General features: G+C 48.9%; 8 protein-coding genes across 8 annotated transcripts, besides 1 other annotated feature; 3 read left to right on the top strand and 5 right to left on the bottom strand.

The window, feature by feature from the left end:
- Nucleotides 1-191: 191 nt before the first annotated feature.
- Nucleotides 192-925, bottom strand: UA08_02122 (hypothetical protein; the record flags this gene model as incomplete). Its single annotated transcript, XM_020261861.1, has 2 exons — nt 192-833; nt 890-925. The coding sequence occupies 2 exons, from the start codon at nt 923-925 to the stop codon at nt 192-194; spliced, it is 678 nt and encodes a 225-aa protein (XP_020122984.1).
- Nucleotides 926-1,660: 735 nt separating this feature from the next.
- UA08_02121 (hypothetical protein) lies at nt 1,661-2,760 on the top strand (the record flags this gene model as incomplete). The annotated part of the gene is made up of 2 exons (XM_020261860.1): nt 1,661-1,886; nt 1,979-2,760. The coding sequence occupies 2 exons, from the start codon at nt 1,661-1,663 to the stop codon at nt 2,758-2,760; spliced, it is 1,008 nt and encodes a 335-aa protein (XP_020122983.1).
- A 401-nt stretch (nt 2,761-3,161) lies between these two features.
- On the top strand, nt 3,162-5,285 carry UA08_02120 (hypothetical protein; the record flags this gene model as incomplete). Its single annotated transcript, XM_020261859.1, has 1 exon — nt 3,162-5,285. The coding sequence occupies one exon, from the start codon at nt 3,162-3,164 to the stop codon at nt 5,283-5,285; it is 2,124 nt and encodes a 707-aa protein (XP_020122982.1).
- Nucleotides 5,286-5,752: 467 nt separating this feature from the next.
- UA08_02119 (Fatty acid synthase subunit alpha) lies at nt 5,753-11,453 on the bottom strand (the record flags this gene model as incomplete). The annotated part of the gene is made up of 3 exons (XM_020261858.1): nt 5,753-5,863; nt 5,919-10,870; nt 10,940-11,453. The coding sequence occupies 3 exons, from the start codon at nt 11,451-11,453 to the stop codon at nt 5,753-5,755; spliced, it is 5,577 nt and encodes a 1,858-aa protein (XP_020123455.1).
- Nucleotides 11,454-12,974: 1,521 nt separating this feature from the next.
- Nucleotides 12,975-19,312, top strand: UA08_02118 (Fatty acid synthase subunit beta; the record flags this gene model as incomplete). The annotated part of the gene is made up of 2 exons (XM_020261856.1): nt 12,975-18,770; nt 18,830-19,312. 2 exons carry the CDS (start codon nt 12,975-12,977, stop codon nt 19,310-19,312), a joined length of 6,279 nt encoding a protein of 2,092 aa, XP_020123456.1.
- Nucleotides 15,848-15,882: a repeat region (Identified by RepeatMasker using a combination of RepBase library and repeat library created with RepeatScout).
- A 2,498-nt stretch (nt 19,313-21,810) lies between the features above and the next one.
- UA08_02117 (hypothetical protein) lies at nt 21,811-24,074 on the bottom strand (the record flags this gene model as incomplete). The annotated part of the gene is made up of 4 exons (XM_020261855.1): nt 21,811-22,055; nt 22,121-22,328; nt 22,381-22,662; nt 22,725-24,074. 4 exons carry the CDS (start codon nt 24,072-24,074, stop codon nt 21,811-21,813), a joined length of 2,085 nt encoding a protein of 694 aa, XP_020123459.1.
- A 371-nt stretch (nt 24,075-24,445) lies between these two features.
- On the bottom strand, nt 24,446-25,870 carry UA08_02116 (hypothetical protein; the record flags this gene model as incomplete). Its single annotated transcript, XM_020261854.1, has 5 exons — nt 24,446-25,315; nt 25,383-25,496; nt 25,561-25,664; nt 25,717-25,762; nt 25,850-25,870. The coding sequence occupies 5 exons, from the start codon at nt 25,868-25,870 to the stop codon at nt 24,446-24,448; spliced, it is 1,155 nt and encodes a 384-aa protein (XP_020123460.1).
- A 271-nt stretch (nt 25,871-26,141) lies between these two features.
- UA08_02115 (hypothetical protein) lies at nt 26,142-27,496 on the bottom strand (the record flags this gene model as incomplete). Its single annotated transcript, XM_020261853.1, has 4 exons — nt 26,142-26,879; nt 26,916-26,925; nt 26,998-27,144; nt 27,243-27,496. The coding sequence occupies 4 exons, from the start codon at nt 27,494-27,496 to the stop codon at nt 26,142-26,144; spliced, it is 1,149 nt and encodes a 382-aa protein (XP_020123457.1).
- Between the last annotated feature and the right edge of the window lie 24 nt (nt 27,497-27,520).

Genomic DNA, 27,520 nt, shown 5'->3' with positions numbered 1-27,520 from the left:
TTGAGCCAATACTAGAATTGTACGACTATGTTTTGAATGTCTTTTTATTTCCTTTTTATGGAACGAGTAGTTGATTGCGTAAACTGCATACCATAACGCCAGCTCTAGGGATATTGTGAAATGTGTCAGAAACCGAATAATGTACAAGAATCTAATATATATAATAGTCATAACCATCGTCATCATCACCATCATGATGTTGCCGGAACAGCTTTCGCTCCCTCACACCCGGGAAAACAACCCGTTGGCTTCAACGGACTATAATAAGCCTCCCCGGTATTATCATCGTTCCCATAATCATCATCCGTATCACTTTCACCATCATTGACTAAACGAGTATCTTTATGTGGTAGCTTTGCCCCCGCCCCCGCCTTTGTTGAGTGCTGACCAGACGTCGTAGACGCTCTAAAATTAGACACACCGTCATTGCCGTCGTTGTCATCATCGTCGTCGTCCCTGAGAACATTCTTCTTGACTGATGGCGTTACAGCAGCAGGGCCCTTCACGGCAGTAAACGAGCTTTTAAATCCTCCCTTCTTAAACCCACCCCCGGACGCACCGGTACTACTTGTCGCCGTCGCATTAGAGGAATTGTTATTGTTGTTATTATTATTCACCCGCACCAGTCCCGCTTCTGCATCCGCTTTCCTTTCGGCTTTTCGAGCTCTTTCAGCTGCATTGGGGTCCCGTGAGAGTTGTTTTAGGTCCTGTAGTCGTTTTCGGTGTTGATGGTCATACGAGCCGATGTGCGCTTCGTATTCTGGGTGGCGCGAGTAGGATTTGTTGCATAACGTGCATGTGAATGAGCTGAGGGCGGAGCGGGCAGAATCTGTCTGGATGGATATGTTAGAGTCGAAGTCATAACTAGAAGAAAAAGTAGCTTGGTTACCTTGGGAGCTGGGTTTGTGAAGCCGCGCTGTTGCATTAGATGTTAGTTGCCTTCTCTCTTTCGTTTCTTTTATTGGGAGTATAGATTTAAATCACTAACAGGAGCCATGGTATTTGCAAGGGAGAGTCGTCGTGATGCACAAATTGATGTATTAAAGCTTCGAAAGAACAAACGTCGAGGATGTTGCGCTGCTTCACTTTCAACTTCGCTCTTGCGCTCTTTGATATTGCACTATGCCGAATGAGAACTAGCGTATTAACCAACCGCTGGTCTTAGCGCAGGCCAGACTCAGAATTGTAAACGGCTTCGCCATTGAGAAAAGAATTTTTGTTTTCGCAAGTCATGGTCCGATTTACTATAGTGTTCATAAAATATAGGAAGCCTCTATAACTATATAGTATGAGATTGTGACTTTGTCAACGTCTTTTCTCTCTTGGAGAATACATGGAATGCCTGACCAATAAGAGAGCTCGCTTTCGGCATCACGCAACCAATCACCGACCGCGCTGGTTTGCGTAAGCTGATCTCGCTTTCCCCTGACGCGCGCTTTCTTCTTCTCAGCTTCATCGCCTGATTTTCCAGTCTGGCATGCGATGCACTCACGATCTTTTATGAATGAATATTAATTTAATGCCCTAATTTCAATTTCCCTTGCTTTCTACTTCTTTTGCTTCGACCACACTTGCATTCCGTCTGACGCTTCCGTCCTGCGCAATCCATTTTAAAAAGTCCGAGATATAATCCCGAGAAACCTGGCCTGCCCTGATCACCATGGCGAGGACCAGGGCCGATAGCTTGCTCTCCGCCGTTGACACCGTGGATGCTCGGTCTGTACTGTCAATGCAGGAACTCGACCCTTCGCCGGTCGACGACAGTCCGCCTGATATCGAAACTGGAGACTACTTTCCTGAACCAGTGAATGTCATTAGGCGAGCGGAGCCCCGTTCATTTGGTATCTCGCGGATGGGACTCAAATCTCATAGCTGGGACTATTGGCGTATGTTTGAGAACCCGCTATGACTTGCTGGTCATGCATGTCTTTCTCCCCCTTGCATTCATCTTTTCTGACTGCTGCTGCGTTCGTGCTAGTTTCGGCCATCCAACGGTATTCCACCTATCCACCCACCGTCTTTTTTGCCTTGCATGCCGCCAATACGTCTCTCATTCCTCTCGCCACGCGATCCATCCCGTATAGTGACTCGTTTCTATTGCTCACGCGACCCATCTACCAGTCCCCTTCCCTCGAACCTGTAATGCTAGCGCTCCCCATTGTCGCACATATCGCTTCCAGCTTAGCTTTAGGCAGCATTCGGGCGCGTAGACGCGCAGAACTTTACGGTGCAGAATCACGGAGTCAGAGGTATCTCATCAGATCTTGGCCGGTGCCAAGCTTACAGGCGAAACTGGGATATGCCATGATCCCTTTATTGGGTCTGCACGTGGGCGTCAATCGTGCAATTCCTCTAGAGGTTGACGGAGGAAGCTCGAGCGTTGGGCTGGGCTATGTCGCACATGGGTTTGCGCGAAGTCCCGTTTTTTGGAACCTGTTCTACATCCTCTTTGTCGCAACGAGCGTATGGCATTTAGTCGGTGGTCTGGCGACATGGATGGGTATCAGGGTTACTACAGTTCGTACGGAAAGGGGACAAGCTTTGTCCAAAACTACTGGGATTTTGGGCGAACACAGAAACGAGACGCAAAGGATGAAGAAAAACAGGTGGCTTGTTCACGGTATCGCTGGGCTTGTCACCGCCATTTGGCTCGCAAGTGGATTGGGTATCGTAGGACGAGGAGGCTCTGGCTCAAGCTGGGAAGTGAAGAGTTGGGATAAGCTCTATGCGAGCGTTCCTGTTATTGGGGAATGGCTATGAGAATTTACTTTGCGCTGCCCTTTATGACGATATGTGGCATGTCACTGTATACTAAATGACAAATAACGACCATAATATAATACAATAATATTTATGAAGGCAGCGTATAACGATGTAGATAAAAGATGCTGAGGGCCAACGAGTACGAACAGAGCAGACAAAAAGACTATCGTCAAAGTGGTCCGTGCGTCAAAAATATTTCCACCATCCCTCTTAGTCCCTCATGCTCTGCGACTTTGGAGCTCACAATCACCTCACCAATGTGCTAAATGCGGCCAGGCTATATCCTCAATATCGCGTCAGGGCTGCAATGGAAGTTTCGTGCTAGATTGCCGACAATTGAACTATTCTCAGCGCACACGTACACCCAACTCCGCCATCAGCATCAACCTCCAACAAAAATGGCCTCCCCCCAAGAGGCAGAAGCTGCGCCTGCGCCTGCACCTGCTGCATCTACCCCCAAACCCGTGGAGCTAGATGGTAAGCAATACGAGCCTGTCAAGGAAGGACTAGCCTATATCCTCAAACCAGTCGACACACATGATAGCGCGAAACCAGCACCGAAACCCCGCGGTAGCGGCATGGAGCAACAAGAGTCTGTCTTTTATAACCCTATTCAGCAATTCAATCGCGATCTGAGCGTTCTCGCTATTAAAGTTTTTTCGGAACATTTTGTGGCGGTGGCTCGAGATCAGGCAGCTATTACCAGGTCGCGACGGAGCAGGAAGAAGAACGAGAAGAAAAGGAAGAGGGAAGAGGAGAATGACGGCGGAAATGAAAGGGAGGTGCCCAAGAAACATGAAGGGGAAGGCCAGGCGGTAGATGCAGACGCCACTGCTGTTCTCCCGGCGTCGAATACGGGTACTACTATGAATACGGATAATCAGACAAATGGCGAGACCAGGCCGGTCAGCTTTAAGATACTCGATGCTCTATCGGCGACGGGTCTGAGGGCATTGCGATATGCGAAAGAAGTTCCAGCTGCAACACGGATTGTCTCAAATGACTTGTCCGCGACCGCCATCGAAGCTATTAAACTCAATATCAAATACAACGATGTGGAGAGCATTGTCCGGCCCAATGTCGGTGATGCGCGTGCCTACCTATATAGTCTTCAGGGAGAAGAGAAGAAGCCTCATGACGAGGAGAAAATCGGAAGGTTCGATGTCATTGATCTCGACCCTTATGGAACTGCGGCCCCTTTCCTTGACGCCGCCATCCAAGGGCTGAGTAATGGCGGTCTCCTATGTGTGACTTGCACTGACGCAGGTGTCTTCGCGTCGACTGGATATCTCGAGAAGGCGTATTCCTTGTATGGGGGTATATCTGTGCGGTTGCCGCATGGTCATGAAGTTGGACTGCGTCTAATTATCAATGCGATTGCGACCACAGCCGCAACATATGGCTTGTCGGTTGAGCCTCTACTCTCCCTTTCCATCGATTACTATGTGCGAGTCTTCGTTCGAGTTTACAAGTCACCGGCCGAGGTGAAATTCTTGTCTGGCAATACAATGCTTGTCTACAACTGTGACACCGGTTGCGGTGCTTGGACAACACAATACTTATCTCACACCAAACTACGACCAAACAAGAGCGGTGGCTCATTCTACTATTATTCTCTAGCCCAGGCGCCGACATCATCACCACTGTGCAAACACTGCGGATTCAAAACTCACCTTGGCGGTCCTATGTGGGGAGGCCCTCTCCATAATCCTCACTTTATAAACAAAATCTTGAACTTGTTGCCCGAGTTGGATCCAGAGACATATCAAACTCTCGACCGGATCGAAGGCATGCTAATGACCGCCCTAGAGGAGGATCTGGATCTTAGTGACCCCTTTCATTCTTCAGAGGCTGCACAAAAGGAAAAACAAGCAGAATCATCCCCCTTAATCCCCCGACTCCCACCACATCAACAAGAAAAATACCCATTCTTCGTCCAACTCAGCTCGCTATCCAAGGTCCTCCACGCCCAAACCATACCCTTGAACTCCTTCCGCGGTGCTCTGCACGGCCTCGGCTACCGCACAACCCGCAGCCACACAAAACCCAACAGCGTGCGCACCGACGCTCCATGGGACGTCATTTGGGAGGTTATGCGGGAATGGGTCCGCCAGAAGGCCCCGATCAAAGAAGGCACGCTGAAGCCTGGTACGCCCGGTGCCGGCATTATGAAGAAGGACAGATCGAAATATGAAGCTACCAACGCCCTGTCGGCACTGCGAAGGGAGATTAGCGAGGCGCTTGAGACGGGCACGGATATGATTGATCTTTCGACCAAGGTTGAGGCTGCTTTGTATCGTAAGGGATCTGCTGCTTTGGCCCCTACTGCTGCTCCTGACTCATCCGCGTCTAAAAAGGATGAAGAAGAGAAGCCGCACCCAAGCACACTTAATATAGTCTTTGACGAATCTCTTGGTCGAGATTTCTCGACTACTGCTGCGTCGTCGTCTCGGAGGGTGGCTAGATATCCAATGAATCCCGGAGAAAATTGGGGTCCTATGAGTCGTGCGTTTGGGCATTGATCTATGGTCTCTCCTGTCTTTTAAGGTGGTGGGTGTATAGGTGTCTTTTATCCTGACGGCAGCTTTGTGCGAGGTGAAACTTGCAATTGCAGTCTCATTGTATAATAATCTAAAATATTTAAAATGTTCATACGAATAGGCAGAAAGGGAATTTCTCATTATAATAAGAATCTTTATCTGATCCGGTCAATGATTAAAGGAACATTTATTCAATTATCTAACATAACAGGTGTGAAGAGAAATGCATAGCCGAGTCAAGAACAAATAAATGATTAAAAACATAGTTTTAATTTTGGTACAGGGCATGCACTCGCTCGACTCATCGGTTTGTACATCTGTAAATTTGTAGATTAATTCATGCTTTCGAACGACAAACAAGAAGGAAATGAGAAAAAGTCATCGCTCATTAGGCACAACACAACGCAGGGGGAAAAAAGACAGAGCGAAGAGCAAAATGATTAAAGTTATCACAGCTTCGACACAGCTACTGCAATTGCTTGTGAATCACTGTGGCTAATGCTCACATTAACGGATTTTACACCAGCGCGCTTGGCTGCTTCGGCAGCCGCTCCGTGAAGCTGTATACATTGTTAGCAAGCTAGTTTTCTAAGAGGGTAAGAGAAGGAAGCTTACAGTTACAACAGGCACCCCGTTGGCATCGTTAGTAATTTCGATTTCTTTCAATGGAGCCCCGGCTCCCCTGGATTGAACTCCAAGTGACTTGAAGACCGCTTCCTTTGCGCTCCACTTTCCGGCAAACGAGGCTTGTGGTGCTGGTGCTTTGCGACAGTATGCTTGCTCCCGCTCAGTGAAGTTGCGTCCAATGAATGTGTCGTTCTCGATATTGATAGCCTCGATATCCTCAACATCGACACCGACCTGTGAGTTTGGACCCGCAGTGGCAGCAGCCAATGTCTCGACGATTTTGCGTGTCTTGTCCGAGTCATCGGTTGAGACGGCAGCCGGGGTTACCTTGGGCGCAACTGAAGGATAGGTGAACTCGGCAGTCTTCGCGTTCAATGTGACTCGGTGGTCGGGATTAAGGAACACCTGGCTTTGCTGTTTATCTTCGTAAGGAGCTTTGTTCTTAGCACGGAAGAGGGTGTTGTTGATCATGCCGTTGTGGAAGTAGCGGTATGCCTTCTTCTGACGGGCTTCCAATTTCTTCTTGTAAGAGACGAACTGAGCCTTGTCCAGTGTAGCATAGAGATATTTGGGGTGGACACCAATAGCCTGGGCACCCTTTTGACCGAAACCAAACGAGGTGACAGAGAAGGCTTTGATGCCGTCGGTCTTGATTGTTCGGCTTGGGTACACAATGAGGTCGAATTTCTCCATAACCTTGTCCACATTGTCGGCATTGCGATTTCCAGGAACAAGACCGCTGTTGAGCACCTGGAGACAGCCGTTCATCATCCATGCACCAGCAGCACCCTTAGGGTGACCCGTCAAGAATTTCTGGAAAATACCCAGAACAGCATTGCCCTTCTTGCGGCCCAAATGTTTCAACTGCTGGCAGATAACATCAGACTCGTTCTTATCATTAGCCACAGTCGACGTTCCGTGGAATGAAGCAACATCGAGATCATCAATCGTAAGACCCCAGGTTGCCAGTGAACCACGCAATGGTGCAATGCGAGGGTCGCGGCGCCAGAAGTCATTGCCCAGACTGCTCTGAGCTTCTCTTTCTTGGCGAGCGGCTTCTCGATAGATATGCTCAGTTCGCTCCTGAATGTAGTCTGTGATCTTGAAGGACTCAGAGCTCTGGCTCTTCAAGGCCACAGCCTCCTCCTGAAGATAGAGCAGTTCTGATTCTTCCCACTGCTTGATTTGGCGGCGACGCAATTCCAACTGGCGTCGGCGATACTTGATATCAAGTAATGGAGAGGGAAAATTTCCAGGATTTTCGCGAGCCACAGTAAGCACACCTTGACCAGGAGCAGGAACTGATCGTCCGATCTTATCGGTAGCGGTGCTAGACATGGCAATGATACCATAGATAGGAACACCCATGTCTAAAGCCAGCTGGGCCGTCATGAGGACTTGCATACCGCAACCTTGAGATTCCATGAATCCATTTCGAGTGGTCGATGTCGGGCGAGACATGTCCTGGGGTGTACGTCCCCGCTTGAATTCCTCCTTTGCATTGCTGGTTGCTCCCATGTTCGCGAATTCGTAAGAACCTTCTTCTTGGAAATCATCAAAACCACCGACGAAGACGATACGGGCCTTGCCTTCGACAATTGTATCATAACCAATGTCCAAGGATTCCACAGAGGTAGCACATGCACCAACAGGACTCTTAATAGGACCTGTGGATGACAAAAGAAGCATGTTGACCCAAGCAGCCATAGTGTTGACGAAGGATTCCTGCAAGATATCCTTCTGAACAGGCTTGTCAAGGTAACGATCCTTGTACATACCCCTCAATGCAGAAGTACCACCCACGCCAGAGCCAATACAGTTACCCACCTCAGATAAGTGCACATATTTGTAGAACTCATAGGGGTCGGTGATGCCAGATGAAAGCAACGCTTCTGCAGTGCAGACAAGGACATAGAGCGTCACGGGGTCAACCTGGTCAATAATGTCTTCCGGAACACCATATCTCTTCGCATCCCAGCCAGCGGGTATTTGACCTGCCACCAGGCGATCAAATTGCAGGGCTTTAGGAATCATCAAGTTTGCACCCTTCTTGATGCGAACGGTGTATTCGCCAGAATCGGGAATTTCGAAGATCTCGGCCTTCTCGCCATGTTCACGTTTGAACTCCTCGGCAACCTCTTTTGAGGTCTCAAAGGGTTCCAAATCCGCCTCGATGACAACTTCCTGAAGGAGTTGTTTCCTGTTTGGATCGTAGCCATTGAAAAGCTCCGGTTCAACCAGACGGATGCCGGAATGTTCAAGAATGTACTTCTCATACTTGGCCTTGACGTCCTTGTCATCAACTGGATCGCCGGTCTTGGAATCCACCCATCCAGAATAAGGCTTGCCCTTAAGAGGTCCGTTGTGATTCTTGATTAAACCCATCATCCAAGCCATTTCGACACATCCTTCAAGTGAGAACTTGCCATATGCTTCCATTTCCCATCGGGTTCGAGAATTTCCCCACGGGCCAACCTCAGCAAAGCCGGTGACAACGACAACCTTTTCGAGGTTGACCATGCCCTTGAGCTCTTCGTGAAGAGGTTTGACTTCGTCGTCCCAGCTAGGCAACTCTGGGAAGGGGTATTTGAGATTGGCACGAGGTTCCGTAACGACCTTCTTGTAAAGGGCCTCGCTATCTTCCCCGTTAACGACCTTGTTCTCAATGGCATTTTCCTTGATAACAGCCTGGCGAACGGCACTGGTTTCCATGATATCAGTGCGCAACCGGGACATGAGACCCTTGAGGTCTGGAATGAATTGAAGACCACCGTTGAGATCTGCAAAGACTGGCTCAGATTGGCAGAGATTGACGATAGCAGGAGCCATGAGGCCCAGAAGGTTGAATGCCATTTCCTGTTGGGAGAAGGTGCGGACGCCCAACTTTTCGACACCTTCGGCCACCATGTTATTGGCGCTCATGAGACCGGTTCCACGAGTCCAACCGATGACAGCACCGCAGATGGTGAGGTAGCTTGCCCAGCTCTCAGAATGCCATCGGTTGAACAAAGTCTCCAAAGCCAACTTAGACTCTGAGTACAGACCATCATTGCCGAAAGTACCGTGATTAGGGGAAAGAGGTAGAATGACCTGTGCAGGTCGGGTTTCAAAACCACGCTCTGCCTTCTGAGACTTGATGCAACCAAGGAGTCGCAGCACGTTCGTCAGCATAATACGGTGAGCAAGTTCAGACTTCGAGTCAATGCTGTCAATTTCACGACCATTTTCTGGAATGGCAGCAAATGGCACAATATAGTCCAGGTCCCAGCCAAGGCCCTTCTTTGGATCAGTATCATAGATGTATTCAATAAGAGCTTCCACATCTTGTTTGCTGCCTTGGTTGAAGGGAACAACGACGAGTTGAGATCCTCGGGCACCATATCTGGCGTACATGCTCTGGTAGTATTCCGTCACTTCGCGAGAGAAGCGGCTTGTGGTAACCACAACCTTGGCACCACCGCTGATCAAGCCTTGCAGAACGTCCGCTCCAATAGATCCGGCGCCAGCGCCAGTCATGAGAGCATTCTTTCCCTGGAAAGTTATACCATCCTGCGCAGCAGTCGCCAAACCATCAAGATAGATTCCGGTCAGTTTCTTGCTGTAGTCCCAGCCGTGTTCATCCTTCTTTTTGAGATGAAGGAAAGGAATGGTCTCGACTTTTCCTGGACGCAAGGTACCGTTGGTCTTCCCTTGCTTTGCGTATCCATTCTCCCGAGGCATTATTTGGTTCTCGTTCATGGCCAAAGCGCGCAAAAGATCCTTGTAGAGAGCATTGAACTGCAATTGTGAAGACTTGGATAGTCTGTGTTGCTTGCGAATGAGTTTATAGACATTCTTAAGGTCATTCTGGACCTTGGTACGATTGCTATATTCCGAGATGGGGCCACCCTCAGCCATTTGCTTAACGTAGTGCTCCAGTTTGCGAGCGCTAGCCCGCGGGACTTCTTCGAATGAAATGTTGCCGCGAGAGTCGATAGTAGTTTGTGGAGCGGTTGGGATAGCGACGTCTTTGTAAACTGGAGCATGATTGAGGACTTCTTTACAATTCTCGATGAGCTGTTCACCCAATTCCTTTGCAAGCTCATATGTTTCTCCTCTTTCCGTGGGGCAGTTGTCGATATGGTACTGCATGAAATCCAGGAGAAGCGGGTTGGAACGATTCATCAGGCGAATGCACTGGCTGACAATTTCCCGGTCGACGACTCGGAGTTTCCCAAATATGATGTCATAGTACATGCTCAATGCGTCCTGTCGAGCCCAATTCCAGGAAGAATCGTATATGCGTGCCTTTAATGGGTCGAATGAGGGGGCAATGCCGGATGCATAGACATCGCCATGTTCGACTTGCCATAGATCGAGTTGGGACTGAAGAGCCTTTTGAGTCTCGGCAGATTGGATGAAAGCTTTGTCACCGCCGCGCAGATCCATTTTCAGGTAACGAGCAATGATTTCTAATTGCTGCTTGAACAATGCACGCTGATCCTTGGTTAAAGCATCAATGGCAGCCGGGTCCATCATCATACCACCTCCACCAGCACCGCTGTCACCACCAGCGGTAGGTGATGAGAGACTGATGCCAGCGTGTGCCGCATACTTGTTCGCAATATCATCCAGGTAGGCCTTGGCATCGGCGTCAGATCCGAGACGAGAGGCTGGTTCAGCAGTCAAAGCAAGCAGCAGAGCGCCATCCTGTCTGCCAGGCCCCAATCCCCATCGTGTTTCTAGGTATTTTCGGACTGCAGTTATGTTGAAACCACCAGGCATCTTCGAGGAAACGAAACGAGCCATCAGTGACGACGACTGCTTGCCGAGCTGACCGTTGAAAGTGGCCTGCATGGAGGCACCCAATTCGTCGATTGGGGTATCTTCAGGTTTTTCTGGGGTCGAACCGAATTCCTTGCCCAAATCACCAAGAATCTCATTTTGCAAAGTGGATTTTCCTGTGGTAAGAAACAAGAATCTGTTAGCTGCGCACTAGGGGTTTCATTTCGCTGAAAATCACCACTTACCTCCCACCAAATCTTTTATAGCCTTGTTAAGCGGGACATCCGTTAATCCCTTCTTCAATTTCTGTGCAACCAATGTTCTGACAATGTCGACGGCTGTGACAGGAGCGTCTTCAACCATGGCGGCAGGGCCAGCGCTGGGGGCAGCGGCGGCAGCAGGAGCAGCTACAGCCGGTGCAGGGGCAGAGGGACCAGTCTCGGCAGGAGCTGCGGTAGGTTCGGGCTCGTCTTCGACTGGATCGACATCGTAATAGATCTCTTTGGCGTCTTTGTTGTAGCATAGAATCTGTCGCTGCACTGATGTGGCTGCGTCGTAAGCTTCGTATTTCGAGGCCAGCGTCCGCTTCGCCATTCCACCAAGAGTGTCTGCTGGACCGACTTCCACTATCCGCTCCGTCCGCTTCTCTGCGAGGATTACATCTTGTGTCTCAATCCATCGGACGGGCGACGCAAACTGGTACGCCAACAGCTCTACCAGCAGCGTGTGAGCAAGCTCTTGCTCGATTTCGGGACGCATCTTGACGGCTCGCAATTATATTAAATCGTAGTTAAAAAGAAGCTGAAAATGCAAACATTAATCACAGCAGAATTGTCCCAAGTGGCACAGTGACAGACTGTGCAAGACGGCGATGATGTGCACCGGCGTATGAAGGTATCGACGAGGGAGTCGGAAGAGCGCTCGGCATCCAAAAAGGAGGAGAAAAGAATTAAGAAAGTGAGGAGAGAGTTCCAATGGAGTCAAGCTGCAGCTGGAACCACGGATGAAAGCTGAGGGGAAAAAGAAGGAATCTCAATCAAACAGCCTAGAAAGAAGGCTCGGGAAGTTAATTTGCGACGAAGGGGATATTTCGCGCGTGCCCAAGGCAGAAACCTGTAGAAGTAGAGACAGACTGCGTGGTTAAGGATCCTTTCAGCTGCTCTCACTAGCAATTTTCTGATTTTTGATCGGGAGCAGCAACAGAAAACGCCGAAGCAAGCCCGAGCGACAGGGTCCAGGCCAACTGTTGGGGTTGGAAAGTTGCTTGACGAGGATGACCGGACTTGGTGGGCCCGCTAGTCCATTCCTGAAGCTTAGTGCCCGACTACGATAGATTCCATTGGCTGACTGCGCTGTGCCGGAAGCGCAGGGCATGGCACTAACCGGGATTGGCTAGGAACCAGCCCATAGTTTTTACGGATGGTATGAGCATTACATATCTGTCATTTTCCGGCAAACCTCCTTGCAGCAACTATCTGTCAATAGAATAACGTCAAAGCACAGCCATGGACCTTTGACGTGGAAGAGCGCATGTACTTCTAGCAAGCATACTGTATTTTTGAGTACAATTGGAACATTGTCTCTGTAAACCCTGCGGGAACAGTCCATGAAGCTGAGACAGCAAAAAAAATATAGATAATAAATTACGTGACAGGCCATACGGCAGACGCAGCTAGTGCGCGATGGGCGCTAGTCGTTCCATGTGGACGGCGCCGGCACTCGGCCAATCACGGAGCTGCTGGGGAGCCGGGTCCGCCCAACCGTTTTGGCCTTTGGGGGGCAGCCGTCGCGCGCTAGGCCGCATCGGGGCTGTGGGTGTTCAACCAGCTTCAAATTTCCTCCTCAACCACAGGAAAGAGCGACAAATCGAAGCCGAAGGAAGGAGCGAACAACAGGCACTCCCTTTGCCCCGAATCCTCCGTCCCCATTGGCCGAGTGTTTAGTCGCCTCAGTTGTTAGGACTCCAACGCCCATCCCGCGCTGCTTCCTTTCTGGTTGCTGCTTCCGTAAACTTTTCCTCCCCTGCCTCCTTCCCCAAACCTCCATAATAACGAACCATCACCAGAATAATATCTTCTCTTTCTTTTTCTCTATCAGACACCAGTCTACTCCATCGGCTTTGGCAGATGCTGACGGAGTCTTCTGTGAAGATCTGCGTAAGCATGCTTGCTGCTCTCCCCTCCGCGAAGCTCCTGATTCTAACAAGAAAAACAGTTTCTTCATCTTCTAGCTGTTTTTTATAATTATTTCTCGCTTCGATTTATGATCATTGCATAGACAATGTACGGAACATCCACCGGCCCTCAAACGGGCATTAACACTCCTCGTTCCTCTCAATCTCTCCGCCCGCTCATTCTCACACATGGATCTCTCGAGTTCTCCTTCCTTGTTCCGACCTCTCTGCATTTTCAGGCCGCGCAGTTGAAAGACACATTCAATGCATCATTACCGACCCCAACAGATGAATTAGCTCAGGATGACGAGCCGTCTTCGGTCCTGGAGCTGGTTGCGCGTTACGTCGGCCATGTCGCTCAACAAGTCGACGAGGGCGACCAGGACGCCCACCCAACAAACCTCGAGGTTTTGAAGGTCGTTCTCAATGAATTCGAACGAGCCTTCATGAGAGGAAACGATGTTCATGCCCTCGCATCTACATTAACTGGCATCCCGGACAAGAAGATTGCTGTCGTCAAATCATATTATGCCGCGCGCGCTGCCGCAGGTCGTTCGACGAAGCCCTACGACTCCGCGTTGTTTCGCGCTGCCGCGGATGAGACAGTCAATATTTACACAGTCTTTGGTGGTCAGGGTAACATTGAAGAGTACTTTGACGAACTACGAGAGGTATATACCACCTACCCTTCATTTGTTGAGGACTTAATCTCGTCGACGGCCGAGCTCCTCCAATCATTGTCGAGGGACCCCGAGGCCGTCAAGCTTTATCCGAAAGGCATAGATATTCTTCAGTGGCTGCATGACCGCGATTCGCAGCCCGATACCGACTATCTAGTCTCGGCTCCTGTCAGTCTGCCATTGATCGGGTTGGTGCAATTGGCACACTATATGGTGACCTGCAAGGTTCTGGGCAAGCAACCTGGAGACCTTTTGGAACGTATCAGTGGTACGACTGGTCATTCTCAGGGTGTAGTCACAGCCGCTGCGATTGCCGCCGCACAAACTTGGGAGGAGTTTGCGAAGGCCGCCAAGGATGCTGTGACCCTTCTCTTCTGGATCGGTCTTCGCAGCCAACAGGCATATCCACGAACCTCTCTCGCTCCTTCTACGCTTCAAGACTCCATCGAGAATGGTGAAGGTACCCCGACTCCCATGTTGTCCATCCGTGACCTCAACCGTCAAGCCGTGCAAGAGCATATTGATGCCACCAATCAACATCTGCCACAAGACAGGCACATTGCAATTTCCCTAGTCAACAGTGCGCGCAATTTCGTTGTTACAGGACCTCCAATCTCCCTATATGGATTAAACTTGCGTCTGCGCAAAGTCAAGGCTCCAACAGGTTTGGACCAGAATAGGGTGCCCTTCACGCAACGGAAGACCAGATTTGTGAACCGGTTCCTTCCCATCACTGCGCCATTTCATAGTCCTTATTTATCCTCCGCATATGACCAAATATTAGAGGATGTTGAAGGAATTGAGATTCCTGCCAAGTCACTTGCCGTACCTGTGTTTGACACCAAGACTGGCGAGGATCTCAGAACCTATGGTGACAAAAACATTGTTTCAGAATTGGTGCGCATGATTACCAGGGATCCTGTGAACTGGGAGCAAGCTACTGTCTTCACTGGCTCTACTCACATTGTCGATTTTGGTCCAGGTGGTATTTCTGGCTTGGGTGTTCTCACCAACCGCAACAAAGAAGGCACTGGAGTGCGTGTCATTCTCGGTGGCGCGATTGACGGCACGAATGCTGAGGTTGGCTACAAACCGGAACTATTCGATCGCGACCAACATTCGGTTCAATTTGCCGTAGACTGGGTTCGCGAACATGGGCCTCGTCTTGTTAAAACCTCTGTCGGTCAGACTTATGTTGACACCAAGATGAGCAGGCTTCTGGGTGTCCCTCCGGTGATGGTTGCTGGTATGACCCCTACCACTGTTCCATGGGACTTTGTCGCTGCCACCATGAATGCTGGTTACCACATTGAATTGGCCGGTGGTGGTTATTACAACGCCAAGACGATGACAGAGGCGCTCAACAAGATCGAAAAGGCCATTCCTCCCGGCCGCGGTATTACTATTAACCTCATTTACGTAAATCCTCGTGCAATGGGCTGGCAAATTCCTCTCATTGGTAAGCTCCGTGCCGATGGTGTGCCTATCGAAGGTCTCACAATTGGTGCTGGTGTGCCATCCATTGAGGTCGCAAATGAATACATTGAGACTCTGGGTATCAAACACATTGCCTTCAAGCCAGGTTCTGGGGATGCCATTCAACAAGTCATCAACATTGCTAAGGCCAACCCTTCATTCCCCGTCATTCTCCAATGGACTGGTGGTCGTGGTGGCGGTCATCATTCTTTCGAAGATTTCCATCAACCCATCCTGCAGATGTATGGCCGAATCCGTAAATGCAGCAACATTGTGCTTGTCGCGGGCAGTGGATTCGGTGGTTCCGAGGATACATATCCTTATCTTACCGGAACTTGGTCATCTAAGTTCGGTTATCCCCCGATGCCTTTCGATGGTTGTATGTTTGGTAGTCGCATGATGACAGCCAAAGAAGCGCACACGTCCACCAATGCCAAGAAGGCCATTGCTGCAGCCCCCGGTGTTGATGACGATGAATGGGAAAACACATACCAGAAACCCACTGGAGGTGTGATCACAGTCTTGTCTGAAATGGGTGAGCCAATCCACAAACTAGCCACTCGTGGTGTGCTTTTCTGGAGTGAATTGGATAAGAAGATTTTCTCGCTCGACAAGGCCAAACGTGTGCCAGAGTTGAAGAAGAATAGGGATTGGATTATCAAGAAATTGAATGATGATTTCCAGAAGGTGTGGTTCGGTCGTAATGCCGCAGGTGTGACTGTGGATTTGGAAGACATGACATATACTGAAGTCGTTCACCGTATGGTTGAACTGATGTACGTCAAACACGAATCTCGCTGGATTGACCAGAGCCTCAAGAAACTCACCGGCGATTTCATTCGTCGTGTTGAAGAACGTTTCACATCCTCAGAAGGCCAAGCCTCGCTTCTCCAAAATTATACCGATATTGATACGCCATATCCCACAGTTGACAAGATCTTGTCCGCTTATCCTGAAGCATCTACTCAATTAATTAATGCCCAGGATGTGCAGCACTTCCTCTTACTATGCCAGCGACGTGGTCAGAAACCTGTTCCATTCGTCCCTTCACTGGATGAGAATTTTGAATTTTGGTTCAAGAAAGACTCTCTGTGGCAATCAGAGGATCTGGAGGCGGTTTACGGTCAAGATGTTGGCAGAACTTGTATTTTGCAGGGCCCCATGGCTGTCAAATATTCCAACGCTATTGACGAGCCTGTCCAGGAGATCCTCGATAACATTCACAATAATCACATCAAGTTCTTGACCCGTGACACCTACGCAGGCAAGCAAGCTGATGTCCCTGTCATCGAATACTTCGGTGGGCAGAGTCTTCAGTCTCATGTTGAGGAACCTGAGATCGACGGTCTTACCATTTCTCAAGATGGTAGCAAAACATGTTATCGACTTTCGAGCTCTTCGTCTGCAGCCCTCCCTGATCTAGAAAGCTGGATTCAGCTGCTCGCCGGCAATACATACTCGTGGCGTCACGCTCTTTTCACTGCCGAAGTGTTTGTTCAGGGTCAACGATTTGAGACGAACCCACTCAAAAGATTACTCGCACCTACAAGGGGCTTGTATGTCGAGATAGTGGCTCCTGAAAATCCTGAAAAGACCGTTATTAGTGTCAGAGAGCCCAGTTCATCATCCAAGTTGGTCAAGACACTAGAGGTCAAGTTGGTTGCACCGAAGGAGATTGCTCTCACCCTGTTTGAAGGCCGAACAGCCGAAGGTGGTGTTGTTCCTTTGACATTCCGCTTCACTTATCACCCCGAGACGGGATATGCTCCTATTCGTGAAATCATGGAGAACCGCAACGATCGGATAAAGGAATTCTACTATCGTGCGTGGTTTGGAGAAAGCAACGTTCCTTTCGATACCCCAATTACCGCTATCTTTGATGGCGGACGTGAAACTGTCACAGCACAGGCAGTGGCTGACTTCGTACATGCCGTTGGCAATACTGGTGAAGCTTTCGTTAACCGCCCAGGTCAAGACACTTACGCCCCCATGGACTTCGCCATTGTGGTGGGATGGAAGGCTATTACCAAGCCAATCTTCCCTCGGAGAATTGATGGTGACTTACTCAAGCTAGTCCATCTGTCTAATGGTTTCCGAATGGTTCCTGGCGCTCAACCTCTCAAGGTCGGAGATGTTCTAGATACAACTGCTCAGATCAATGCTGTCATCAACCAGAGCTCGGGCAAGATGGTTGAGGTCTGCGGTACTATCAAACGTGATGGCAAACCAATCATGCATGTCACCAGTCAATTCTTGTATCGAGGCACCTATGATGACTACGAGAACACTTTCCAGCGCAAGGATGAAGTCCCTATGCAAGTGCACCTTTCCTCAACAAAGGATGTTGCTATTCTTCGATCAAAGGAGTGGTTCCGTATGGATGAATCTGATGTGGAACTCCTCGGACAGACTTTGACTTTCCGACTTCAGAGTCTTGTTCGCTTCAAGAATCAATCAGTCTTCAGCAGCGTGCAGACTATTGGGCAGGTGCTGCTTGAACTGCCCACAAAGGAAATCATTCAGGTGGCCTCTGTTGACTACGAGGCTGGTCTGTCTCACGGTAACCCAGTTGTTGATTATCTTGAGCGAAACGGCTCCTCCATTGAGCAGCCAGTGAACTTTGAGAACCCTATCCCGCTCAGCGGTAAGACACCACTCGAGCTGCGTGCTCCTGCTTCCAACGAGAACTATGCTCGCGTCTCCGGTGATTACAATCCGATCCACGTTTCCCGCGTGTTCTCCAGCTACGCCAAGCTTCCTGGCACTATCACTCACGGAATGTATTCCAGTGCTGCTGTGCGAAGCCTGGTGGAGACTTGGGCAGCTGAGAATAATATTGGCCGTGTCCGTAGCTTCCATGTCAACCTCGTTGGAATGGTGCTTCCCAATGATGCCATAGCTGTGAAACTTGAGCACATTGGTATGATTGCTGGTCGGAAAATCATCAAGGTGGAAGTCCGCAACAAGGACACTGATGAGAGCGTGTTGCAAGGTGAAGCGGAGGTTGAACAACCCGTTTCTGCATACGTTTTCACTGGTCAAGGCTCTCAGGAGCAAGGAATGGGTATGGATCTCTATGCTAGCAGCGAGGTGGCTAAGGAAGTCTGGGACCGTGCCGATAAGCACTTTTTGGCAAACTATGGCTTCTCCATCATTGATATTGTGAAGAACAACCCCAAGGAACTTACAGTTCACTTTGGTGGTCCACGTGGAAAGGCTATCCGCCAGAACTACACATCGATGACTTTCGAGACTGTCAATGCTGATGGATCCGTTAAGTCGGAGAAGATTTTCAAGGAAGTCGATGAGAATACTACTTCTTACACCTATCGGTCTCCGACAGGTCTTTTGTCCGCAACCCAGTTCACCCAACCAGCTTTGACGTTGATGGAGAAGGCCAGCTTCGAGGACATGCGTGCCAAGGGTCTTGTTCAAAGAGACAGCAGCTTCGCCGGACATTCGCTTGGTGAATATTCTGCCCTCGCCGCCCTTGCAGAGGTTATGCCTATTGAAAGTTTGGTGTCTGTTGTGTTTTACCGTGGTTTGACCATGCAAGTCGCGGTGGAACGTGATGAACAAGGACGCTCCAATTACTCGATGTGCGCTGTCAATCCTAGCCGTATCTCGAAGACTTTCACCGAGCAAGCTTTGCAATACGTTGTTGAGAATATCTCGGAAGTTACTGGATGGTTGTTGGAGATTGTCAACTACAACGTGGCCAACATGCAATATGTGGCTGCTGGAGATGTAAGCAAGCACTCTTCTTTTATTTCGTCTACACATGCTAACAAGTTTGTTTCATTTAGTTGCGTGCACTTGACACTCTAACAAATCTGCTCAACGTACTCAAAGCGCAGAAGATCGATATTCAAGCGCTCATGCAGACAATGTCTCTTGAAGACGTGAAGGAGCATCTAGTTACAATTATTCAGGAGTGTGTCAAGCAAACCGAGGCGAAGCCCACACCAATCACTTTGGAACGTGGATTTGCTACCATACCTCTTCGTGGAATCGATGTGCCTTTCCACAGTACCTTCCTGCGCTCTGGTGTCAAGCCATTCCGATCCTTCCTTCTCAAAAAGATTAACAAGACCACCATCGACCCAAGCAAGCTGGTTGGAAAGTACATTCCTAACGTCACCGCTCGTCCATTCGAAATCACGAAGGAGTATTTCGAGGATGTTTACCGACTAACCGGCTCCCCTCGTATTGCCAACGTGTTGGCCAACTGGGACAAATACGAGGATTCAAAGGATAGCAGCAACACTGCCGCTGCTGCTAGTTCTTAATTTCTTCGTTAATAGAAAAAAGGCGGGGTTATCAAAAAGGGATTAAAGGATTTATTATATTTCTTTTTTTCTAATGCTGTTTAATACTTTTCTTTTTTGTCTACTCTAGCTCATTTTTTGATGTCATGCATGAATGAATTGGTTTCCTACTTTCTATACATATCGTTTGTTTGTCTGTGTTCGCTTCGAATTGGTATTAGAATAGGTCGGTTTGTTATACTTGCTATCGTTAGATGATGTTTATGGCACATCATTATTCAATATCCTTTTCTGACGAGTAGGTAGTATAATGTGGACAGTAATTGTATTGATTGAGCAACCAGATATATACTCATATATATAAAATGTAATTCAGAAGCCTGATCCAAGGTACGGCACGAATTGATACTGTTGGGATATTCCCGAAGCGATTGAGCAATCTCGACATGCCTTTCCCTCTCTGCATAGCTCGCTGCCCCCTTCACCTCATCTCCCAGCATCATCTGTAGCATTTTAGCCGGGCTATGTAAAACGCCTGGCTTATATGGCATATTGAAGATTGGCAACGACTGAGCTCTAATTGTCATTCGGGCTGCTGATTGTCAAAAGAAGACATCAAACCGTGATAGTTACTTGGCAACACTTACATAACAGTACGTACTTGCATTTCTCTTTGTAAGCGAATGCATGGAAGGTTGTCAGTGTACACTTCTCGCAGTACAATAGAAGTTGAAGAATACTCCAAAGTCTGGAGTGGATGTCCGGACACCCTCAGGAGTAGCGATATCTTCCAACAGTTGCAGCCGGCTTGTATGCGTAACATTTCTGGCAATTTCTTTGTCGACTTCTGATCGTGACTTTTTCCTTCCATAGATGCTGAACTCGGTATCCTTGCCTTTCTCCAGCTTTCGCTTTCTCTGTCTTTGGTCTGCCAAGGCCCAAAAAGTAGCATTTGGGAAGATGGTAGTACGTCGCTTTAAAGCCATGCCTTTCCTCCATAGTCCGCATCGTTTGTTCCAGCGTTCCCTTGGGGGAGAAATAAAGAGCAGTAATCTCGTCCCTGTATTGTTCCCATATTGGAGCGGCGATCCGAGGGGCTTTCGCTACCATCTTCAGAGTGGATGCCAATAGGTGAAGAAGAAAAGAGCTTAGGACAATTTCCGGCGTTTCTTTGCATGTTTGGGCAGTCCTGTCACGAATATAGAAGAAGAAGCTGGACAGAAGGAGAGGGAGGTCGTTGCTCTTACAGCTAGAAGGGAAAGAGCGCATGTATGATGATTCGCCATGGCGCAAATCTTGTTTGCTTTTTATTTTATAGACCTGGAAGCCCTTATAGACCCATTGCATTTCATTTCATTGCATTTCATTAGTGTCGCCATAATAGGCGTCACTAAGCTCCCCCGAAAGCAACCCGGAAGGAATGCGGCGATCCACATTAACCGTAGTATGTATTTGTCGCGCATATGCATATACCAGTAAATGCTATTCTTATTGCGGCCGAGACTCGCACTTGAAGTGCATCACGAGGCTGAAAGAAGCCCACTTCACTGTAAAAGCAGCGTTACGCCGTATCCACGCGATTCCGCGGGCAAAGCTAGGCTTTAAGCTAACTAGTTACTATATATGGTTTAGCGTAGCCGCATAACCGCAGAATACCCCACACCGCTAGCAAGTTTGACCCTTATATGTCCGCATTAAAATTAACAGCAACTAGTAGTAGTGAGTTTCGAAATCTTGATTTCCATGCATCTATATAAAGGCCTGATGGTCTCGCCCGTCCCGATGGCGATGTTCAGTCTATCATTGCGAATGAGTTGACCTCAGTTCAAATGGCGTGGTCAGTGGACACAACCATCGCCCTGGTCACTCTGATTGTGTCGTGTCCTCCCACACTGCTGCTGATATGGACTTTATTTGCGAGACGAACACGTCGAAGAACCCTTGAAGCAGGTACATCTTCCAACTACTCCTTAGTCTGCCTGTTCGACAGCTAAGCGTGATTGTTGGTCCTAGGCCTTTTACCGCACCGTCAAGTTCATCATGGACCAGCGTCTCCAAGACCGCATGCAAGCAACATACCACCATATACTCAGAGCATCCAAATGCAGATTGTTCGTTTATACTATTTCCTATGTCAGACCTCCAGTGCCTCGTCAATGACCAATCTAACAATTGGCATAGTTCATGGCACAAACCACAACATCATCATCTCCATACCCTCCCCGCGAGGAATTTGTCTCGGTCGAGGGATGAATCATGATCTCACCACGGTAACCCGGGAATGACAGTATGAAATGGCATATTTCTATTATTGAATAGTATATCTCTGCTATTCTGCCCGGTCCGGTCCTGTACCATCATCTATCATATTATGTTATGTACTTACATCTTTCTTTTCTCTTCCTTGCATTCATCATGTTGAATCATTGAAAAGCGAAAGAGACCCTTTAATGTCTTCCTTCTCCTGTATCTTTCCACAGTCCATAGAGTTCATCAAGCGTGTTTGTTTGTTTACCTGCTCAAGTCTCCTTCAAAACACCAGGTCGTAACAACCGATCCTCCTTCCCATAGACACCGACATCCTTCACAATAGCGATAAAGCGGCGATGGTTTTCTTTCGATTCGCCAATGCGAGGATGGAAGATTTTCAGGAGATCGCGACTGGCAATTCCTGATGCTGGGATGGCCGCGTGGATTTCAGCCGGGGTTGGGAAGCTTTGGTTTGCTGCAACTGATGGTCGCGGTGTAGAGACACGTGCTGGGGCTGATGTCATGTTAGTGCCTTATATATGTTAATTTGTAGCAAGGAGTGCTGTAGAGACATCATACCCTTCAAAGATGAACCTCCTTCTGGGGTCCCGGCACGTAGAGGCGCTGGACTACCGGAGCGTGAGCCAAGAGGAGTTCCGGCTCGGGATAGATTGAGTTTCAGCTTCTTTGCCTTGCCGGTGTCGCTAAGGTCTGCTCCTGAGGCGGCGCCTCCTTCGATGTCGCTTCCAGAACCTGGTCCACCGACGCGATTTCTCTTCTTGCTTGCCTATTATAATCGTTAAAAATCTATGAATGGAAGCGAAGCAGAAAGGACTTACAGCTAGAGCCGAGTTGGGAGAAGGAACACCTGCATGCTTGGGCTTTTTCCGAGACGTGTCTGTTCCACTGGCATCGGATAGATTGGGAGATCCAATACGCTTGCGACCAATGCCGCTCGGCTTTTTCAATGCATCGATATGCTTAGGACGGCCAGACGGCGTGCTCGTGCCCTTCGTTGATGCACCAGATTCTTTCTCTTTATCCTTTGCGGCGGCCTTTTCGTCCTCCGTTTTCTTGTCCTCTTCTTTGACATTCTCAGCATCGGTGTCTTCGTCAGAACTCTGCAAAACGAACGTCAGTAAGGTAGGGGGAAAAAATCTCAATTCCACGTGTATCAACGTACCTCTTCGTCCGAGTACGGGTTCACGTCCGAGCCACTGCTATAATCGTAGTTCTTCTCTCGTTTCTGTAGCGCCTTTCGCACCTTCTTTCCAAACTCCTTGCGAGCCTCTCTTTCTCTCTTCTCTTTAAGCTCTTCTTCATCGTAATCTTTCTCTTCTTTAAGATTGAAAATATTTGCCTTGAGCTGGTCCTGCTTGATACGCTTCTCTGCAGCTTTAGCATCTTCATCCTCTTCGAACAGACCAGCGTCGACTTCTTCGTCGTCTGCAAACCTATCCTCTTCGAAATCCATGTCGTCACCTTCCAACCCGGCGGTAGCAACTTCCTTGCCTCGATATACTTTTCTCTGCTTGGCGTAAGCGTCTAGTTCTTTTTGGCGAACTGCTTCCTGCTGCTTTTCCATGAACCATCGCGGGTCCTTGATCTTCTTCGACATGAACTTCTCGGCTTCTTCGATCGTCAACGTTTTGAACGCGCTTCTCGCATTGAACCGATACCATTTATCGATAGGAACCATTCTCATCTTCCCAGTCGGCTCGAGCACGAACATCGCATAGGTCTCAGAAAGAGCAGCCTCGTAATTCCCCACCCAGGTATTTTTATTGTCAAAATCTTCCAGATGCCACGGCAGTGCTTCCTCATACTTGACCCGTGCCTTGGCTATTTCCTCTGCAGTCATGTCTGCTTTCATGACCTGCTGGGTCTTCGGCTTCGGGTAATTGGGTTTCTTCTGCGCTGTAGATGCTGACGGTGCAATTTGAGCAAGATTCTCTTCACGCTCCTTCTCTCGCGCAGCCTTCTTTGCTTCGAACTCCTCCCGCTCAGCCTCATCCATACCATTGGCGCCTTGTATGCCTGGCTTTCCATCCTCTTGTTTAAGGGCGTCGGGTTCCGCGGGTTTTGCTCGAGGGTCGCGACGCTGTAGTCGAACTGGGCGAGTAAACTGTTCCTCGTTCCTAGGATCAATGGTCTTCTTTGAAATAAACTTGGCAACATGATGCTTGAGTCCCTCTCGCAATGCGCGCTTCGTGGTAACCAGCGGATAATCCGTTACAGCAGTAGAGAGTGGCGAACCACTAAATCCATTCACAGTCACGTCAGCTCGTGGATTCAGGCGTGGAAGTCGAATCGGCGGGGGTTCTGTGGCATTTCTCATGGCCGACTGAGCTGCGATAGGAAGTCTCGAGACTGGCGCACCGTTTGCTGCAGGGTTACCAGCAACGTTCCTTCCGGGCGGCGGCCTCCTCTTGGGTCGCACCAGAGGATCTGCTGCCCTTGGACGACGAATCTTCATCATCGGAGCACCGCCGGGCTGGGTGCGGATGGCTTTTGGGTCCGTGGGCGTGGCCATGTTGACGAGCTACGACGGAAACAGGTGCTCTTGCGATGAGGGAGGATGGCAGTATTGGCAGACTTGCCACCGTTCAGATAGCAACGTGTATCTCACTTCCGACTCAGTGGAAACGAATAGGGAATAGCCATGAGATGCTAGATATGCGGTCTATCTGTCTCACAATTATGGCTGGTCGAGGGTAACGCGACAAAGGTAGTTAGTTCCTTTCTTCGGAAGCAAGAAGAGGTCCGCTTCAAGTCAAAAGACCGCCGCGGATCGCTGCCTTAGGCAACCGACTAGCGTCATCGGCCAAATTAGTCGCGCGGCTCTTCTACTATATGATAATCTTCAAGTGAAAAGCCAACTTTCTATTAGGAAGCAGGCCGAGCTCATGCTAAAATATCCACTATCTTGTCATCATCGTCATCATCCCCCTCCTTATTTTCCTCAGTCCCCAGAATCGCCCCCGGCTGTTGACCACTAAGAGCCAGAGCGCGAGCCATGGCCTCCTTTTCAGTCTCATTCTCTTCTCCTTCCTCCCCGCGCATCAACACCTGAACCAATCGATCACATCCTTCTCGGACTTCTTCATTCTCAACGTGCAGATGGCATTCACGAATAATCGGATAAACCTGTACCTGCCTCATCCTGTCGCGGCCTTCCCGGGTTGTAGTCAATAATAAGAGAGTCTCTAGATGGGCAAGAATGATCTGATTATCCGGCTCTCGCTTCTTGTCTGGGGGAAGCAGTTGCAAATCTGGTAGCATTTCCGATGTTTCGTCATCCGGGTATTCTTCCGATCCCATGATTGGGAGCAAGATATAAGGCAGCAAGCTTGCACCGGTATCATCGTCTTCAGAAAGAAGCGTAGGGTGCGATGGCACGTCAAAGCAGACGTTCTTCATAGTCCAAGCTACTCCGCGTCGCCGAATATCACTCGAGTGCTCGGTGAAGACGAGAAGTTTGGTGACGGGGATCACGGAATCATAATCCTGTTTTGTCGTGAAGAATTTTCGACCTTCTTCTGTGTTGGAAATATCGGCAAATAGATATGCCAGATAGTCGTAGTCTGCTTTCTTGTTCAATGCACCCTCGGCGCCCTTGACGAAGCAGTCCATCAACTGGTTCAGCGCGTTTGTCGAGGTAGAAACATTGTCTACATTCTTTCTGGAAAGAGAGACGACTCGGCCAAAACTCTCTGCTTTGGCAAGATTTGCCAGTAGCATTGCAATGTCATCTGCATTTGGCTCCTCTGGGTTCTACGGCAAGTTAGCTAGCGATCCATCTATGCCCAGCAGGGTTCCAGGCGTAGTATAGGGGACTAACAGTGATTTTGGCCATTAAGACCTCCAAGAAAGCATCATCATCTGCAAGACATCTCAAAATCTGGCCATCCGCTGACAAGTTTATCAGCATGGTAAGTGCATCTTTGGCAATGGCCTAGACATGGTTGCCTGTATTAGCATAATCAATCCTTTCTTTTTTTGGAAGATGGACAACTGACTGGATGGTCTCGAACAAGCACTTTCAAAACTCGTATTGGCTGCAGTTCCTGCCTTTTGAAGAGCGATGGCTGGCTGGAGGAGAAGACAGTGAGATTCGCAGCAGCTATTTCGGTTAGTCTGGTTTCTTTCGTACTCATGTGAGGAATTAAACCTACCGATCTGTCTTATTTGGATATTTTCATGGCCGAGAAAGTCCACCAACTAGAAGAACCGTGTTGGTCAATTCGATCAGACAGACATGGTCATACATATATAGTATATAGCATGGGAAGTATGGCCAAAACTAACCTCCTCCAATTCGGTAGGCATTTTGATATATACTCCTATTCGCGGTAGAATCAAAGTTTATTCGTTCTTGTCGTTGAATACAAATAAAATGTACAGTGTTGGAACAGTAGTCGTAATAATGGAAGATGATTTTTATTTTATATAGATTTGTGACATAAATTTATGGTGGGGAAGATTCCCACATGCTCATTGGCGGGGCAGTCTTGCCCTTCCGCTACATCTTCTACAACTGTTGTCGAACTACCTCCCCTACCTGCATCTATCTGGCAATTCTCTGTGTTTGACGACCACGTCAATCCTCCATATCAAGCCACTGCAAACGCTGAGCCAGGTCATGATCGGTTTGCTCTTGGTCTCTTCTCATCCATAGCTCGTCCCGATACCGAGGACGAGCAACCACGAACCGGGGGCGAAGCCAGATTGCCTCAGGTGGAACGGGATTGAAGTCAAGAATATCACCGCGCGCTCTCTCCTGCGTATTGTAATTGAACCACGGACAGTCGCATGTCTTCCACTTCGCACCGCACACCATACAGAACTGAGCACCGCATCGACATGTCATATGGTTGCATCCTTCTTTCAGTTCCACCAAAGAAGAACAGTCATAGCATCTCTTCCAGCCTTGCTGTTGGGCCATCTCTTCTAGTTTCTGGACGCTTTCATCCTTGGGGCATTCCTTCTTGTTTCCGTGCCACTTGCCGCGGCACATACAGCACACTTTGGTCTTACACCGGGAGCATTGTCCGTACTTGCGACCAGTATCACGGTGCTTGAATATTTGACTGGGTTTGATCCACTCCCCGCAATCTTTCGACGGGCAGTAGTATCTGTTCTTCGTTGTGTATTCCTTGTACTTCTGGTCCCATTTCGTCTTGAATTTCTGATCGAACAATATCTCAACATATCTGGCAGGAATCTGGTCCTGCGTGCAGCATCGCGGCGGCATATGTTGTGGATCTGTCACGGACAACGTGAAGAGTCGCCGAAGACATGTGTAGCACATGCGATGAGAGCAGGCGAGTTTCGCAGACTTGGTGATTGGTATATCATCCGATAAGCAACTCACGCAGGCCACTCTGCCCTTGAACATCAGCACGTGGCATTATACTCAGGGGACAAACGCTATTCATTTGTTTATTAGTGTTTACCTCTTGACAGCTTTCTCGGCTGGAGGGTTGAAGAGCAGCGAAAGGAGGCTCGTAGGTCTCCGTCGTTCTTTTTGCAAATTATCCACTCTAGGTTCTGCGAGAACTGATGGATTTGTGGCTCGGGGTGCACTAGACCCTTCGACTAGACTAGGACCATGTCTTCACTTCGTATAAGCAAATCATGAAAATTGCGTTAATGCGCTGAAACCGAATAGGTGAGTGCTTAGGTAAGTGATGACACATACCGGGGAGCAGAATGAGAATGATGGCGACGATGTTGATGATGACTTCTCTGTGGCTCGCTTTTCCTGCTTGCTTCTCTAGGAGAAGAATGATGCCTTCTTTCCTGACGCGAATACTCGTGGGCTTGATGACTTCCTGCTACACCTCGCGCTGGCCGTCGTGGTTTTTCACGGAAATCGCCCAAGAGAATGTCTTCCCAATGAATTCCTCTTCTTGCCGACGGCCTGCGACTACCTGTATGAGTTCTGGCCGACATTATCGAAATACTAGTTATGTACTA

The sequence above is a fragment of the Talaromyces atroroseus genome (assembly GCF_001907595.1).
Source record: "Talaromyces atroroseus strain IBT 11181 chromosome Unknown scaffold_1, whole genome shotgun sequence".
In the NCBI taxonomy this organism is placed as follows: Eukaryota; Fungi; Ascomycota; class Eurotiomycetes; order Eurotiales; family Trichocomaceae; genus Talaromyces; species Talaromyces atroroseus.
This window is presented reverse-complemented; position numbering and strand designations above follow the sequence as displayed.